At 23.2% G+C, this 14992-nt stretch overlaps 5 protein-coding genes across 5 annotated transcripts; 3 read left to right on the top strand and 2 right to left on the bottom strand.

Moving 5' to 3' along the window:
* Positions 1-1008: 1008 nt before the first annotated feature.
* PVVCY_1403320 (conserved Plasmodium protein, unknown function) lies at positions 1009-2610 on the bottom strand (the record flags this gene model as incomplete). Its single annotated transcript, XM_008624697.1, has 1 exon — positions 1009-2610. The coding sequence occupies one exon, from the start codon at positions 2608-2610 to the stop codon at positions 1009-1011; it is 1602 nt and encodes a 533-aa protein (XP_008622919.1).
* A 2411-nt stretch (positions 2611-5021) lies between these two features.
* Positions 5022-5435, top strand: PVVCY_1403330 (conserved Plasmodium protein, unknown function; the record flags this gene model as incomplete). The annotated part of the gene is made up of 1 exon (XM_008624695.1): positions 5022-5435. The coding sequence occupies one exon, from the start codon at positions 5022-5024 to the stop codon at positions 5433-5435; it is 414 nt and encodes a 137-aa protein (XP_008622917.1).
* A 190-nt stretch (positions 5436-5625) lies between these two features.
* Positions 5626-8658, bottom strand: PVVCY_1403340 (conserved Plasmodium protein, unknown function; the record flags this gene model as incomplete). The annotated part of the gene is made up of 1 exon (XM_008624694.1): positions 5626-8658. One exon carries the CDS (start codon positions 8656-8658, stop codon positions 5626-5628), a length of 3033 nt encoding a protein of 1010 aa, XP_008622916.1.
* A 939-nt stretch (positions 8659-9597) lies between these two features.
* Positions 9598-10656, top strand: PVVCY_1403350 (conserved Plasmodium protein, unknown function; the record flags this gene model as incomplete). Its single annotated transcript, XM_008624693.1, has 1 exon — positions 9598-10656. The coding sequence occupies one exon, from the start codon at positions 9598-9600 to the stop codon at positions 10654-10656; it is 1059 nt and encodes a 352-aa protein (XP_008622915.1).
* Positions 10657-12097: 1441 nt separating this feature from the next.
* Positions 12098-13873, top strand: PVVCY_1403360 (serpentine receptor, putative; the record flags this gene model as incomplete). Its single annotated transcript, XM_008624692.1, has 1 exon — positions 12098-13873. The coding sequence occupies one exon, from the start codon at positions 12098-12100 to the stop codon at positions 13871-13873; it is 1776 nt and encodes a 591-aa protein (XP_008622914.1).
* Between the last annotated feature and the right edge of the window lie 1119 nt (positions 13874-14992).

Below are 14992 nucleotides of genomic sequence, written 5' to 3' on the forward strand. Positions count from 1 at the left end.
AAATTATTGGGTTATTTAATGTGGATAATTGAAAATACAAACTTCCTATATTTTTTAAGTATTTCACAATTTTTCTAAATTGTTTTTCGTTTCTTTATTTTCATTAAATTTTTTGCACTAATCAAACTTACATAATTTGTGAAATTTTTAAATAACAAAAAGTATGCATATGCATATAATATATACATATTTTTTTACTACGCATTAATTTTTTATTTCATACCACCAACGGGATATTAAATTAAAATGTAGAATGGAAATATTTATTCCATTTTTTATTGTTATCTTATTTTTTTGCCCATAATTTTTATTCATTTTTTCAGTATTTTTATAATGTAATAATATCATTATACTTATTTATTAAGATTGTAATGATGCTTTATTATTTTTATGCATATACTATATCCTTATTATTACCATACTGAAGCATTCTCCAGATTGGCACATTTTAAAATTAAAAGGAATGCTCATATATTTTTATTCTTATCCTTACATACATATATTTTACATGTAATATTGGTTATTTATTTTTGATTTACTTATTCATTCGATGTGCATACATCCACATTGTGCCTCTATTTCACAACTCTGATGATATTTACCACATAGTTGTATAAACAAATTATTTTATTGTTTTTTTTTTTACATAAATAGTTTATGATTGTAATATATTAAGTTCCTGACGAACTTTAGTATAGTCAGGTTGAAGTAATCATACACATTTTAATTAAAAAAAATATATATTAAATAAATAAAAAAAAAGAAAAAACCAAAAAGCAAAATAATATTTTAAACACAAAAAATAATTAATGTGTCATTTTATGCATATTGTTATAAATAAGAATAGAATGTATTTTCCCATTTATTCGTTATTTATTTAAATGAATAATTAACACATAAAAAAGGTATTACAATACCAATTTAACAACGGGTTCACTAAAAATTGCATTAATAATAATATTATCTACATGCATATATAGGAGGCAAATATATTTAATCCCTTTCCTTTTAATCCTCCAAATAAGCAATGTCGGGAACCCACCAAGGCAATAAAGTCATAAAAAACATAACCACAGATTGATATATAATTTTTTCTAATCGTGTTAGTCCTCTTCTAGTGGTAACAGTTCCATTATTGCTGTTTTGTCTTTCAGTATTATTTGTTGTATCTCTGTTATCATTCTCTAAAGAACGATCGCGGGTTTGTTGATTTGTATCCGATGCTTCATGTTCATGATTTACTCGTTCACTAATGTTACTATTTGTAACATTGGCAAAAGCAGTAGAGTTATCATGAAACAACATTTCACTTTCGTTGTTATCACCATAATTATCAGTTGGCCTTCTTTTTCTTAAACCTGAATTTGGAATGTTTGTATTATCCTCATGAGAAGCATCCATGTCATTATAATTATTATCAGTATTTAATTCAGTTTCATTGTTATTATTATAGTTATGAATCATACTACTATTTTCATTATTTTCGTCTAATGCAAAACTACTATTATTGCTATTGTTTTTTGGTTCTTGGTTATTTTCTTCGACTTTCTTTTTTCGAAGTATTGAAAAAAAAGCCTTTTGTTTATTTTTTGTATTTTCAATATTTTGCCTATCGTTAGAAGATTTATTAGCACTATCACTATCTTCGTTTGTTTTGTTTTTATTTGCATTTTGATCCTCATCACCTGCTTGTATATCTTCTAACAAATGTGAATTATTCATATCACGAGTTCTCTCGTTATTTATCATATTATTAAAATTTTCAATAGATGTATTATCATTCTCATTTTGATTCGTTATATTTGGATTACCTTCTTGAATTCTGTTTTCATTAAAATTATTTACGTCATTGTCATTTTCATTATTTTGGTTATCTTGATTAGTTGCATTATTTTGCTCATTTTCTCGGTTGTTTAAATTTTGGGACTCTCTCATCCTTCTTAGCACTTGCTCTATCGACTCATTTCCAGACACAAAATTAAAGTTACTCGTTAACATGTCAAAAAAACCTCTGATATATAATATAAATGTTACAATGGCAATAAAATACAATCTAGGTCTAGCCTCAAACAAAAATAAAATAAATAATATTTTTAATAATAAAAATATATGGTACCTCTCTTCTAGGCTCATTATATAATTGTTTAAAGCTATCCTTTGATTTGTTATACTATTTTGATTCACATTATTATTTGGATTTCCAGGTGATGTATTATTATTAGTTCCAGTACTAGTATTGTTAACATTATTGTTATTTTCTCCATTTCCATCTGTTGTATCATTTTCTTTCTTATTAAAATTTTCTTCAAATAAATTAAGATTTTTTATAAACTCATTTTTTTCATTCGTTTTAATTAATGTATCAATAAAATTATGTTGAGATAGCAAATGTTCATTTAGCATCAAATCACTTTCTCCATTTTTTATATTATTAACAATACAATTCTCAAAATAAATATTTTTAATTAAATCTTGACATTTTGATAATCGTCTTGTATAAGTTAGTAGTAATATTTTATAAATTCGTGTCTGTTCTTCTTTTGACAAATTGTCATTGGAGTTTGTATGTTCACTATCAATAGGTTTTATCTTTTCATTCTTACTTTCCATTTTTTGAATTTATACAAAAAAATGCCACTTTTTTCATAAAGTATGTTTTACTATATCCAACAATAGGCTAAAATGGAATCCAATACATGTAAATGCATACACGATTGTTACATATACATATATGCATATACGAGCATATATATGTATATATATATATATATATATGTGATTATTTTAAATTATTCCACTAGAAAAAAAGACAATATCTCATTTTTTTAATAATACATTTTTTTTGATTTTAAAGGCTCCACAATTTAATTATGTGAATATTATACAAAATAATATATATACTTGAATTTTTTTAATTAATCCACATTTGTATATATGCATAAGGCATGCTTTTTAAAAAAATACTTCGGTATGGCATATATATGTATGCGTAACATAAACTATTTGAATAGTTGTGGGCGAATAAAATATATTTCTTTGGAACAAGCTAATTTCTTCTTATATAATTTTTTTAAATGGAAAAAACAAAGTATGTAAAAGAATATGTGTTACATTATATGTGTGCATATACAGATCTGTTCTTAACAAAATTATATATCACCACATAATATGCATAATCAAATGGACATAAAATTAAACAAGAGTCCTCTATAACTTTGTTTATTAGTATTGTTTTATTAATATAATTATTTTTTCAAACAAATACATTTATATACAAAAAAATAAGTAAATAAAATACAATATTAAGTTCAATTTTTTAATAAAAATTTAACGAATTGAATATTTCGTGTACAATCTTCGTTTGTTCACACTTTGTTAGTCTTCCCTATAATATATTTTTTCACCACAAATGTGATTTCATTAATGTAACATACGGTTTTCTAATATATCCAAATGATTTGAGTATATGTATATATATGTATTGTATTCATAAGTGGGGAAATCCTTTAAAATAAAAATAAAAATTTATAAATTATGCATATTTATTAAAAAAATTGAATTATATATGCATAATGATATTATCCATAGCTTAACAGTTTCCTTAGCTTTTGGAACTTTATATACATAAAAAAATACATATAATTATATTATTGCTTAAAATAGGAAAAATATTCATTTGCGTATTGAAAGATATCTTCCTAAAATGTATCAAAAAAAAAGGGAAAATATATGTATACCAAATAAATATATAAATGACAATCTAATATAATTATACAATTCATCATAATACTATAAAAATATTTATTTTATTATTATTATTTTTTTTAATAATTTTCCACTATATTATTTAAAAATAAATTGCCTATTTTAATTAAAAAAAAATTTTTTTTAGCATCTCATAGCCCCTCAAAAAAAAATTAAAATAAATATGTTCGCATGGAAATAAATAGGCTTAATATGCATATCTTTGACTATAGGATTTTAATTTTTATATTTAATATTTAAACAATTCTACAATTGTTAACAATGTGTTTAAAACAAAATAAAATAAACAAATTAACATAATAATGGGCATTTTATTTGTATTATTAATATTTCAAATTAGAATAGTAAATTATTATATGAGGTGTTAATTAAGTTTTTCACATTTTTGCATAATATAAATTAGTATTATCCTTTTTTGTTTTTTTTATATATTACTGGTGCATGTAATAAGATAGAAGAAATGAAATCATTTAGTAAACTTTTTATTTCTGGGTGATCTTCCATATATTTATAATTTTCATTTTTTAAATTGTTCTGCCATTAAATTAATAATAATAAAATAGTGTAATGTGCGCATATAATAAAAATACACATGCTTATATTCATTTATAGAATACATATATATATATATATGCATACATTTCTGTATTAACATTAATACTATTCAAGTATCCAAATTAATGGTGATATATGTTTAATAAGATATTTACATACCATCTCTTTATCAAGATTGTCTTTTTCAATTAAATCAAAATTGCTTTCCATTTTTCCGTTAATTATATTTTACAATATATTTCCAAGACTTTTATCAAAATTTTTATATTTTTTTAGTGGCTTTTTATTTCAGGGTTTGTACATATATATGTAGAGATAAATCAAATATCTATGCAAGTATGCATATGCTTATCTCTCTATATAGTATACTTAACAAACTTGCGGCTTTATTTAAAATTATGTATTTTTTTCATATTTATAATTAGTGAATTTATATGTCTGATTTTTTTTAAAATATAAACAATTTTTCATTATTTACAAGAAATTGTATATATACATAGAATATATAATTTCTCTTTATCGTCTAAAATATTATGCTTTAAATCTTAAATTGTTTATTAATTAGCATATTCACATTCAAAAAAAGACAAAGCTGATACTTTAGCATGTAATCAGATAATATGCACACATAAAATGCTCATATATTAATTATTTGTAATATTATAAATTAAATATTTACTAGCTTTATATTTATATAGAAAATGACAAAACTATCCCAAATAAAAACTTCAAAAAATATTTTTTTTTTGAAAAGTTTAAATATCCCATATAAGCATGTAATTACAAAAAGCTTTTTAAATAATCAGTACAGTAGTAATGCTTATTATAAAAATGAAGTTCTTACAAATTCAAATAATTTAAATGATAAAAGTTTCTCTAATTTTGGAATAAAAAAACACATTCATAATATAAAGGATGAATCACATCTCCATGAAAATTCAATAAATGAAAATTTAAAAAATAATGAAAGCATGCTCAATGAGAATGCAAACGAAAAAGGAGAACAAATTAATGTGAAGAAAAAATTGCCAGAAGAATATGGATATAAATTCGACAAGCATGAGCCAACTATGTTTGGTGATTGGTCTCATAATTGCCGAGTTACGGATTTTTGAAAAATCCAAGCATGCCCATATATACCATACCCATGCGTATATTATCGTTTTGTTGCATTTATTTTTCTTAGAAAATTATTTGATACTTTGTTTTTGTGCACACACAAAAAATGTTTCTATGTTTTTAAACTTAACACTCTAAAAAATAATTATAATTAAAAAACATATATACACACATTCCATTCCTATTCTAGTTATTACTAAAAAAATCACAGGAAAGTAACTTTTCAATTCTGTTAAGAACATGATTACATTTTCTCTCAAAATGTTGACCCAGAAAAATATCAAATTCCTTTATCTTGTTTTGTATTTCATTTTCTATATACGAAATTTGTAAATCGGTATTATCAAAATTTCTATTCACTGATAATTGAGCAATATAATTATAGTTGTTTTTGGGTGATAGCTTATTATCTATATCAATAATATGTCTTGATATATTAGATGCAGTAAGATCGAAATTATTAGAAATATTCCTATCAGTTTGAGAATCATTTATAGATGTAGAAAACTCATTTGATGAATTAGAATATTTATTAACTTGTTGATTTAGAGAAACTTCTAGTTCGCAATTAATATTATGATCATTTTCTGAAAAATTTATATAACTATTTTCTAGTTCATTATCAGATTTATCGCATACATTAATTCCATTTGTTAAGCTTATTCTAGATATATCCATAAGACAATTTGAATCATTATTTGAAATAGAATAACTTATATGAGAGGGTTCTGTATTTTGATCATATTCTGTATCCCTATTTTGGTTAGTGCTATTCATATTTTTTTGATCATTATAAGAATCGCTATTATTATGACTTATACTGTTATAATTATTATTTATTTTTTGACTGCTATCATTAGTTTGCATGTTTTGTCCCTTTCCCATATAATAATTCTGACTATTCTCTGAGCCATCATCTATTATCCATTTTTTATTCTTAATGCTTTTTTGAAATTCACGTAATAAATTTATATCAACATTTTTATCTCTATCATTTACATATGTATTGAACTTTTTATATTCTATAGGAATTCTATTTCTATTAATATTTTCACTTCTATGTAAATATCCTTTTTTATTTTCATAAAAACGTTTTGATTCGATTTCTTTATCATCATTATTTATTGAAGATTTTAAATCATATTCTGTTAAACTTTCTCTTGAATCTTCTATAGAAAATTGTGATCGTTTCGAATAGCTTTCTCTTCTACTGTCTTCACTTGCATTCATCGTTGTTATCAAATTTTTGCTCATATGCCTTTCTGAATCACCTAAACTATGTTTTGATTTGATTTGTCTTTCTATATATTTAGAGTTTATTAATGTGTTATTTGTTCGGGATATATTATCATCTAATTTTTCATAAGCATCTTTAGATTTATTTAATAATTCGTCTGCTGAATCTTTAATTCCACTTTTAAATTCTCTATAGCTATTATTTTTCTCCATAACAACCATGTTAGAATCTAATATGTTGCTTCGTGAATCCATTATATTTTGGTTAGTTGCTATTTTTCGGCTTCTTAATGTATCAGCAGTATTTCCATAATTTGAATAACTACCTTTTAATGGCATTTCTTGGGTCTGGTATAACTTTAAAGAATCATTTTTTAAAATACTACTTTTATTATTATTATATTCTTCTGTATTACTTTTTCGATTTTCAGATACAGCTTTATTTATTTGTCCCTTATTATATTGTGCTTCTAATTTATTATTTTGTCCATATGTATCATTTTTTTTTATTTTATCATCGTTTTTTCTAGATTGATGTAGAAAATTATTTGACATTGTTCTATTTCTTTTATCATTGTAGTATTTTTCTGTTTGTTCTTCTTTTCCATAAGGAAATTGAATCGATTGCCTTATTGTACTGTTTGAATCTTCAAAATTCACGTTATTTCTTTCATAATATGAATTCGTTTTTATTTTATGATTAGCTGTTTGCATTGTATGGCTATTTGATTCCATCGTTTGGTTCATCGATTGTTCATTATTTATTAAATCAATGGAATCATTTTCATTTTTTATAGAACTATTTTTTTGTCTCACTGAGCCCATCGTATTTTCGAAATATTCCCCATTATTTTTTCCATAGTTATTCATCGACATATTGGAATGGAATAAAGAATTATCAGTCTTATTATTGCTATTACCATTATTAATAATGTGCATACTTTTTTGAGCCCCTCGGTCATTCATGCTATTTATAAACTCACTATTACTTTCTCCATTATTATAATGACTATTAGATTGATCTAGCTGTCCATTTCTTTCCCTTTTGTCATTAACTAATTCTTCATTATAATGCATAGTACCATTTTGACGACTATTATATATTTCATTATTATGCTCCCCACTGTAATCAATATTTTGTTCGCTATTATTATAACTGATTTGATTTTTTGATAATGCTTGTTTGCTATGTATATCATTTTGTTCCATTATAGGATTTTGTGTATTTTTCTCTACCTTTGAAATTGATTGCATGGTATTATTATTTTTTTTAGTGCCATAATTTTGTTCATAACCGGAATCAAAAAACTGATCAAATGTTTTATATTCAGATTGTATATTTACATTGTTTTTTGGTTCATAACTAATTTTATTAGATTCACTAATATCTGGGTTTTTAATATTATCAGAATTATTATAAACGTCATCCACATTTTTATTAGACGCATGGTTATCACTATCAAATAATTTTTCTTCCTTTATTTTTTCATTGTCATTTGATAAATTATTTTTTATTTGATTTTCTTTTTCTAAATAAAATTTTTTATATGAATCATTTTCATCATTGTAAGTTTTTATACTATTTATAAATGACATGAATTCGTTTTTTACATTTACACTTTTATATTTTATGGCCCCTGAATTTATATTTTCTGCCTTACTATTGTCTCTGGAAAATGCTTGGGTTTTTTCTCTTCCATTTTCCCCATTATTATTATTGGCTTCATTCTTAAGTTCATGCTCATTTTCCATTTCATTTTTATAACTAGAATTTAAAAAAGAATTTTTACTGTCATCTAATTCATTTTTATAATTTGTATTATTCTCTTTAGACATACCATTTTGATGTCCATTTTCTAATTTATTTCCTTCATTAAAAAACTCATTTATCCTTTGGTCATTTTTGTTTATATTCTTACTATTTGTTATGAAATTCGATCTTTTGTTTTCAGAAGTTTCTTTAGTCTTCGTAAAATAATGCATCTTTATTGTCGATCAAAAATTTTTAACATTACTAATAGAAAAAGTACAATCAAAGTGGCGAAAAGACAGGTACTTTCCCTATTACCTGAATATTATTATCCTAAATATAATAGTTGATGGTAAATATATTATATTCGCATTGATTTTTGAAAATTATGTATACTCTATGTGTTTATATTTATTCCACTTTTTTCATGAAATATATTAACCAATGATTGAAAATAAGTATGATAAAATTAGAGTCAATCAAAAATGAAAGAGATGAAAATAAATAAAATATACTAACAGAATATACTTAAAAATAATAAAAAATTAATGCACAATAAAGTAATTATATAATTCGCATGGTTATATGCGTTTTTTATGATGTTGTATTAAAAAGCTTTTTCAAAAAATTATGTTTATATTAATAAAAATTTAATAGTATCAAATAATCCATTATTTTTAATATTTCATCGTGTCCTCATATTTATAATTTTTTTCTTTGCCGCTCCCTTTTTCTGTCTCACGGGAATAAGCTATTTAATTTCGGCCCTCGTCCTCTATAATCATAAATATGTCCGTTTTTATTAATATGTACATAATTTAATATCTCTATATATTTATCCATATATTATATGCGTGATTCAATCCCTTTTTTTCAAAGAATCCTATGATGGGATATTAATATGATGGGCCTTTTAATAAAGTTAATAATTTGAAAAAAAAAAAGTGAATTTTATTGTGCTGAAAAATTTCTCTCATATATTGATTGTATGTTATATAGGTAAGACGCATTTAACTTCTTTTTGGTCTTTTTCTTCACTAAACAAACTAATGTATACAAATAAATTTATGTATTGCAAACTTATTTTTGTGTGAATTTTTCATCTTTATAATTTAAAAAAAAGATATGCATGCACAAATATATCAATATAGGTCTTTTGATTAATTACAGAAATGATAAATTTAAAGAATTTAGATTTCCATTTAGGAAATTTAACTGAGTCCAACAGATGTTTAAATCATGAAGAGAAATTAGGCCTGACACTTGGAATGACAAACTTAGAAGAAGAAGTAAAGAAAGAAATATATTTGTGGGGTAAAATTGAAGGTATAGAAAATGACTATTATATAACATACCATTTTAAGGATGATGATTTTTTCCCTAAAAAGGTATTTTATTATTGTAATGATGATTATAAATTTCATGAATTAATAAAAGGTAATGATCATTTGATTGAAAAACTTGAGAGAAAAATGCCATTTACCTTATTCAATGGTATACCTGATAGTTTTTATGCAAAGGGTTCGATATGTAAAAGAAAAGAAAAAGATAATGATAAATATACTGATGAGACTGGATCAAATGGTGAAAATAGCGATAGTAAGAAAAGCGAAGATGAAAGTGACGAAGAAAATAATGATGAGAGTGATGATGAAAGTGGTGAAGGAAGTGAACAAAGTTGGGATGACAATAGCCCACAAAATGGCAAACATGAATATAAAAATAATGAAATAAATGATAATAATATAAATAATGACATTAATAATCGAAATAATAAAAACAAAAATGAAAGACAAAATGATATAACAGAACTTGAAAGACTATCTTATGTCATAAGAAAAATAGACAATGAAACTTTTATCATTCCTCATGATTCTATTAAAATAACAAATAATATGGAAATGAAATTTTCCAATTTTTCAGGGCTAAATATTATTGATGCATTAAAATTAACATCATGGGTTCATTTTAGGTATCCTAAAAACCTAACATCGGATAAAATAAAAAATTACAATACTTTTTTTTTAAATAATTTTTTAGATACTATTAAATCAGATATCCCATCAAATGCATGGAATATTAAAATTAATAAAGAATTAAATAAAATATCCATAATAAATTTTTTGTATCCTGGTTATACATTTTATCATACCCTCAATACACCTTTTTATGCATCAATTTATATAGGAAATGGCTTGTCGAACCATGACCTACCTTTTTTATTACCATAACTAAAGAATATCTCTTAAACAATTTTAATACCATTTTCACAATCAGTGTTCAAAAAAAATAAAATAAAAATAGGTTATCCCTCTTTTGTATTATTACTTTACTAATCCCATTAGACAATTATGAGAACAAATATGGTATACCAAAAAATAATAAAATTGGGCTTTTCAAAAAAAAAATGCCATGCATCCTATTGTGTGAACAAAATTGATTTCAACTGAGATAATTTTTTTGCCCATTTCCCATTATGTATGTATATTTAATAAAAATTTATGTATATTGTGTAATACCTTACAGATTTCATATCACCATAAAAAAATAAGAGCAACCTTTTTTGGTTGCAAGCAACGAAATGATTGTTTTATCATTAAACATGTCTTTCAATTTTCTATATATTGTTTGCTACTATTTCATTTTTATTTTTAACTATTGTAATTTCTTCATACAAAAGTGTATTGCCGGAAAATTGTACAATTATTTTCGTATTATTTAAATAAGAACCAAATAATATATATTTTTTATTGTACGCAAAATTTAATATATAAATACACATATTCTCACATTTTAAGTTAATTATGCTGTTATGACTAAAAATTTACAATTTTAACTGTATTTTATTTATAATATATATATAGCTTATATAAGAATTATATATTTTCCAACTTAAGATAAATTCCATTTTATCGAAAAAAAATATTCATAAATATATCATTATGATTATTCCATGGAATTTTAATATTAAAAAGTAAGCAAATAATTATGGTTGAAAAAAAAAAGAATAATATGCATACAAGTATTTTCCATAATTAACAGTGGAAAAGTTAATTTAAATTAAATAATTTTTTTTTAATGTTTAAAAGCGGAATGAAGAAAAAAAGTTAGCATAACATTTTGTCCGTTAAAAATAACGCACATTATGAGAAATAAAAATTTAAGTATAAATTTATTCAATTATATCAACATGAAATAATTAATTTGTATTGTTATCCAAACATTTTTATATTCCTTACTATATTATAATTTAGGTATTTTTATCACCATTTTTAATAACGGAAAACGTTCAAAAAACGAAGATATAAAAAAACAAATAAATTAATCAAATGACTGAATTAATGGCATTGAGAGAAATATAAAATCAAATTTAATCAAAACCATACAAATTAATTTAATGAAAATATTTAACAGTGCTTTAGCTAAATTTTTATTTTATTAAATAGATACAATTTTTTTTTAACTACTAAGAATTGATTTGTACTATGTATATATGTATTAGTTTCAACATATAGCTTCATGATAGTTATAATATAATATACTATTATAGGTGTGTATAAAAAAGCAAACACCGCAAGAAAAATATACACAAGGGTGATATATATAATTGAGGCAATATAACTATTTTTTATTTTCCTTCCCTTCTTCTTCCTCCAAATTATAATCAATAGAATGGTGATATGGAAGGCCAACCCGAAAAATAAAAACTTATTATACCTTCTCTTCTTGTATATATTTTTTATAAGTTTTACAAATTGCCAATTAATAAAACTCGATGGGCAAAAAATAAATACAAATTATATACTTTATGTTTTGAAGGGTTTATATATATATGGAAAAGATGACGCCCCATATATTTTGTTAGGAGAGAAAAAGGATATGAACAATCCAGGACCCCATGCTTTATTTGAAAATGTAGGTATAAGTACAACTGAGATAAAAAATACTCAATATTTCTCATTTGGCATAAAAGATGATTCTCACCATGATGATAATATCAATGAAAAACATAACAAGGATGAGGAAACAGATAAGTCAAAAAATCATAATCATCCTTATGAAGATGAAGATGATGAAAATGATGAAAATAATAAAAATAAAGGGTTTAAACTAAATTTATACAAAGATAATCCATATGTTCAAAGAAAAACAGACCACCCAGGGATGGGAAATTGGAATTCAAATGATAATACATCTGATTTATTTTTAGAAATAATAATTATGAAAGAAAGTGATTTTAATAAATTATATTTACCCAAAGATACCAATATGTGTTGTTATACTCAAATGACTGGATTTGATAATAATGACAAATATACATGTCCAGGAAAAGGATATTTAAAGAGATATTTAGATGAATCCGAAATGCATTCATTAAAAGTACCAGTTTATTTTATAAATGATAGAATAGAAGATGATGATACTTCGTCAGGAAATGAAGTAAACCATAATAAATTTCTAGAACTAATAAAAAATGAGCATGTATTTAATATAGACAAAACAGATATATATACTGTATTTATATCAAATTGTGGAGATAGTAAAATTTATGAATTAGAACTACATGGAAATATACATATATTGAATAAATATGGTTATTTACCAGGAGATAAAGTAACAAAGCTAAATTTATATGTTTCACTTATGCTTATATATTTGATATATTCAATAATATGGTCCTATTCATTATTAAAAAATAAAACAAATGTTATAAAAATTCAAGTATGGATATCAGTATGTATGCTTTTATATTTAATAGAAAATCTATTTTTATATATATATTTTATGACATATAATGTTCAGGCAGTAATAAATAATAATTACCTATTTATGGCAGTTTTTTTCAGTGTTTTTAAAAATGTTTGCTCATATTTATTAATATTATTAGGGGCATTAGGTTGGGGACTAGTTATACCAACATTAGATAGAAAAAAATTTATTAAAATAAAAGTGTTATTTATTTTTTTTATCATATTTGATTTTATAAAGCAGTTTTTAGATGTCCATTTAGCAGACGAACATGTAAATACGGTATATTTCTTATGCTGTATTTTGCCTATGTCTATAATATACTCCATTATATATATGTGGATATTTATATCATCAAGCAAAATTATTATACAATTAAATGAAGATAAACAATATGAAAAATTAAATATGTTCAAAAACTTTTTTAATGTTTTAATACTTGCACTTGTATTCTCAGTTATTTCTTTAACTATTGATTTATTTGTAATGGTGTTTCCAAATGACCAATTATGGAATTTAAAATGTTATATAAGTGAAGGAGTTAATAGTTGCTTATTTCTAACTGTCTTGACAGCCATGTGTGTTTTATTTAAACCCTCAGAGAGACTTAAGAGAATTTCTCATTTCACAGAAATCGGCGATATGGATGAAATGGATGACTTCTCTCATTTTAAAAATTCAATTGAAGATGTTCCATAAGTAATACCATAATTTACATAATCACATATATATTTTTGTGTATACTTTCTAAGTAGATATACACAACTGAAGGCCATCATTATCACAATACCGTATCTATATTCACCCATAAAAATGGGGTGAAATTATATTTTTTCTGGAAACCTTAAGCCTGTATATATAGGCCTATCCATTTTAATGCCCTAGCAAATCAAATGCATATATAGACAAACATATAACAAAATAAAGCATTGGCCTCGATTGCAATGTAGTTATCCAAAGAAACCTATTAATTATATATATATAGCCAATCATAAGAGAAGGGGGCAAAAAGTAAAGGAACTGTAAGAAGGGGATCATATATTTCCTATTTTGCTTCCATCATTTTACTTTTATATTTTGCAATTTATATTATTTTTATGATATTTTTAATATATAATTTCATAACTTAGCATATTTCATCTTTTTCTTTTTTTGTTTTTTTTTACCTTTTTTATGTGTAATTATTAATCTGTTTGGATAATAAAATAAATGAAAACTTTTTATATAATATATATGCATATATTTAATTTGTTATATATTTATTTTAAGCTCATTCGTAACTAGTTATCTCATACCTAACCAAATATATGTAAAACCATTAAGAGAAATAATCATATATATGTCTTTAATTTATAGTTACATCAAATTAATGGTAAGGTAGTGGAACCCTTGTAAATATGAGCATTAACTTTTTAATAAATACAAACAAATACATTCTTATAATATAATGTAGAATTCCCACTATATACTGCATAAAATTGATATACTAAACATGTATATATCTTCTTTATGATTGTATCATCATTAATTAAGGGATTTACAATGGTTTTGAATTTTCAAAATATTAAATTTTTCAATAATAAAATGTAAATTATTATGTTGTCATACATAAACATATAAATTAAATCATTTTTAAGTGTGTGCATTTTAATATTTTTTTTTTACTCTCCAAAATAAATTACTTAATCCGATATAAGAATATTTTTTTTGGAATATGTTGTAAATTATCATTTGTTAATTTTATCCTTATTAAATATAAACTATTATCCTTTATTTTTTTTTTCTCTTCTATCATTATGTAAATCTTTGTATATATGT

The sequence above is a fragment of the Plasmodium vinckei genome, assembly GCF_900681995.1.
Source record: "Plasmodium vinckei vinckei genome assembly, chromosome: PVVCY_14".
NCBI lineage: Eukaryota > Apicomplexa > Aconoidasida > Haemosporida > Plasmodiidae > Plasmodium > Plasmodium vinckei.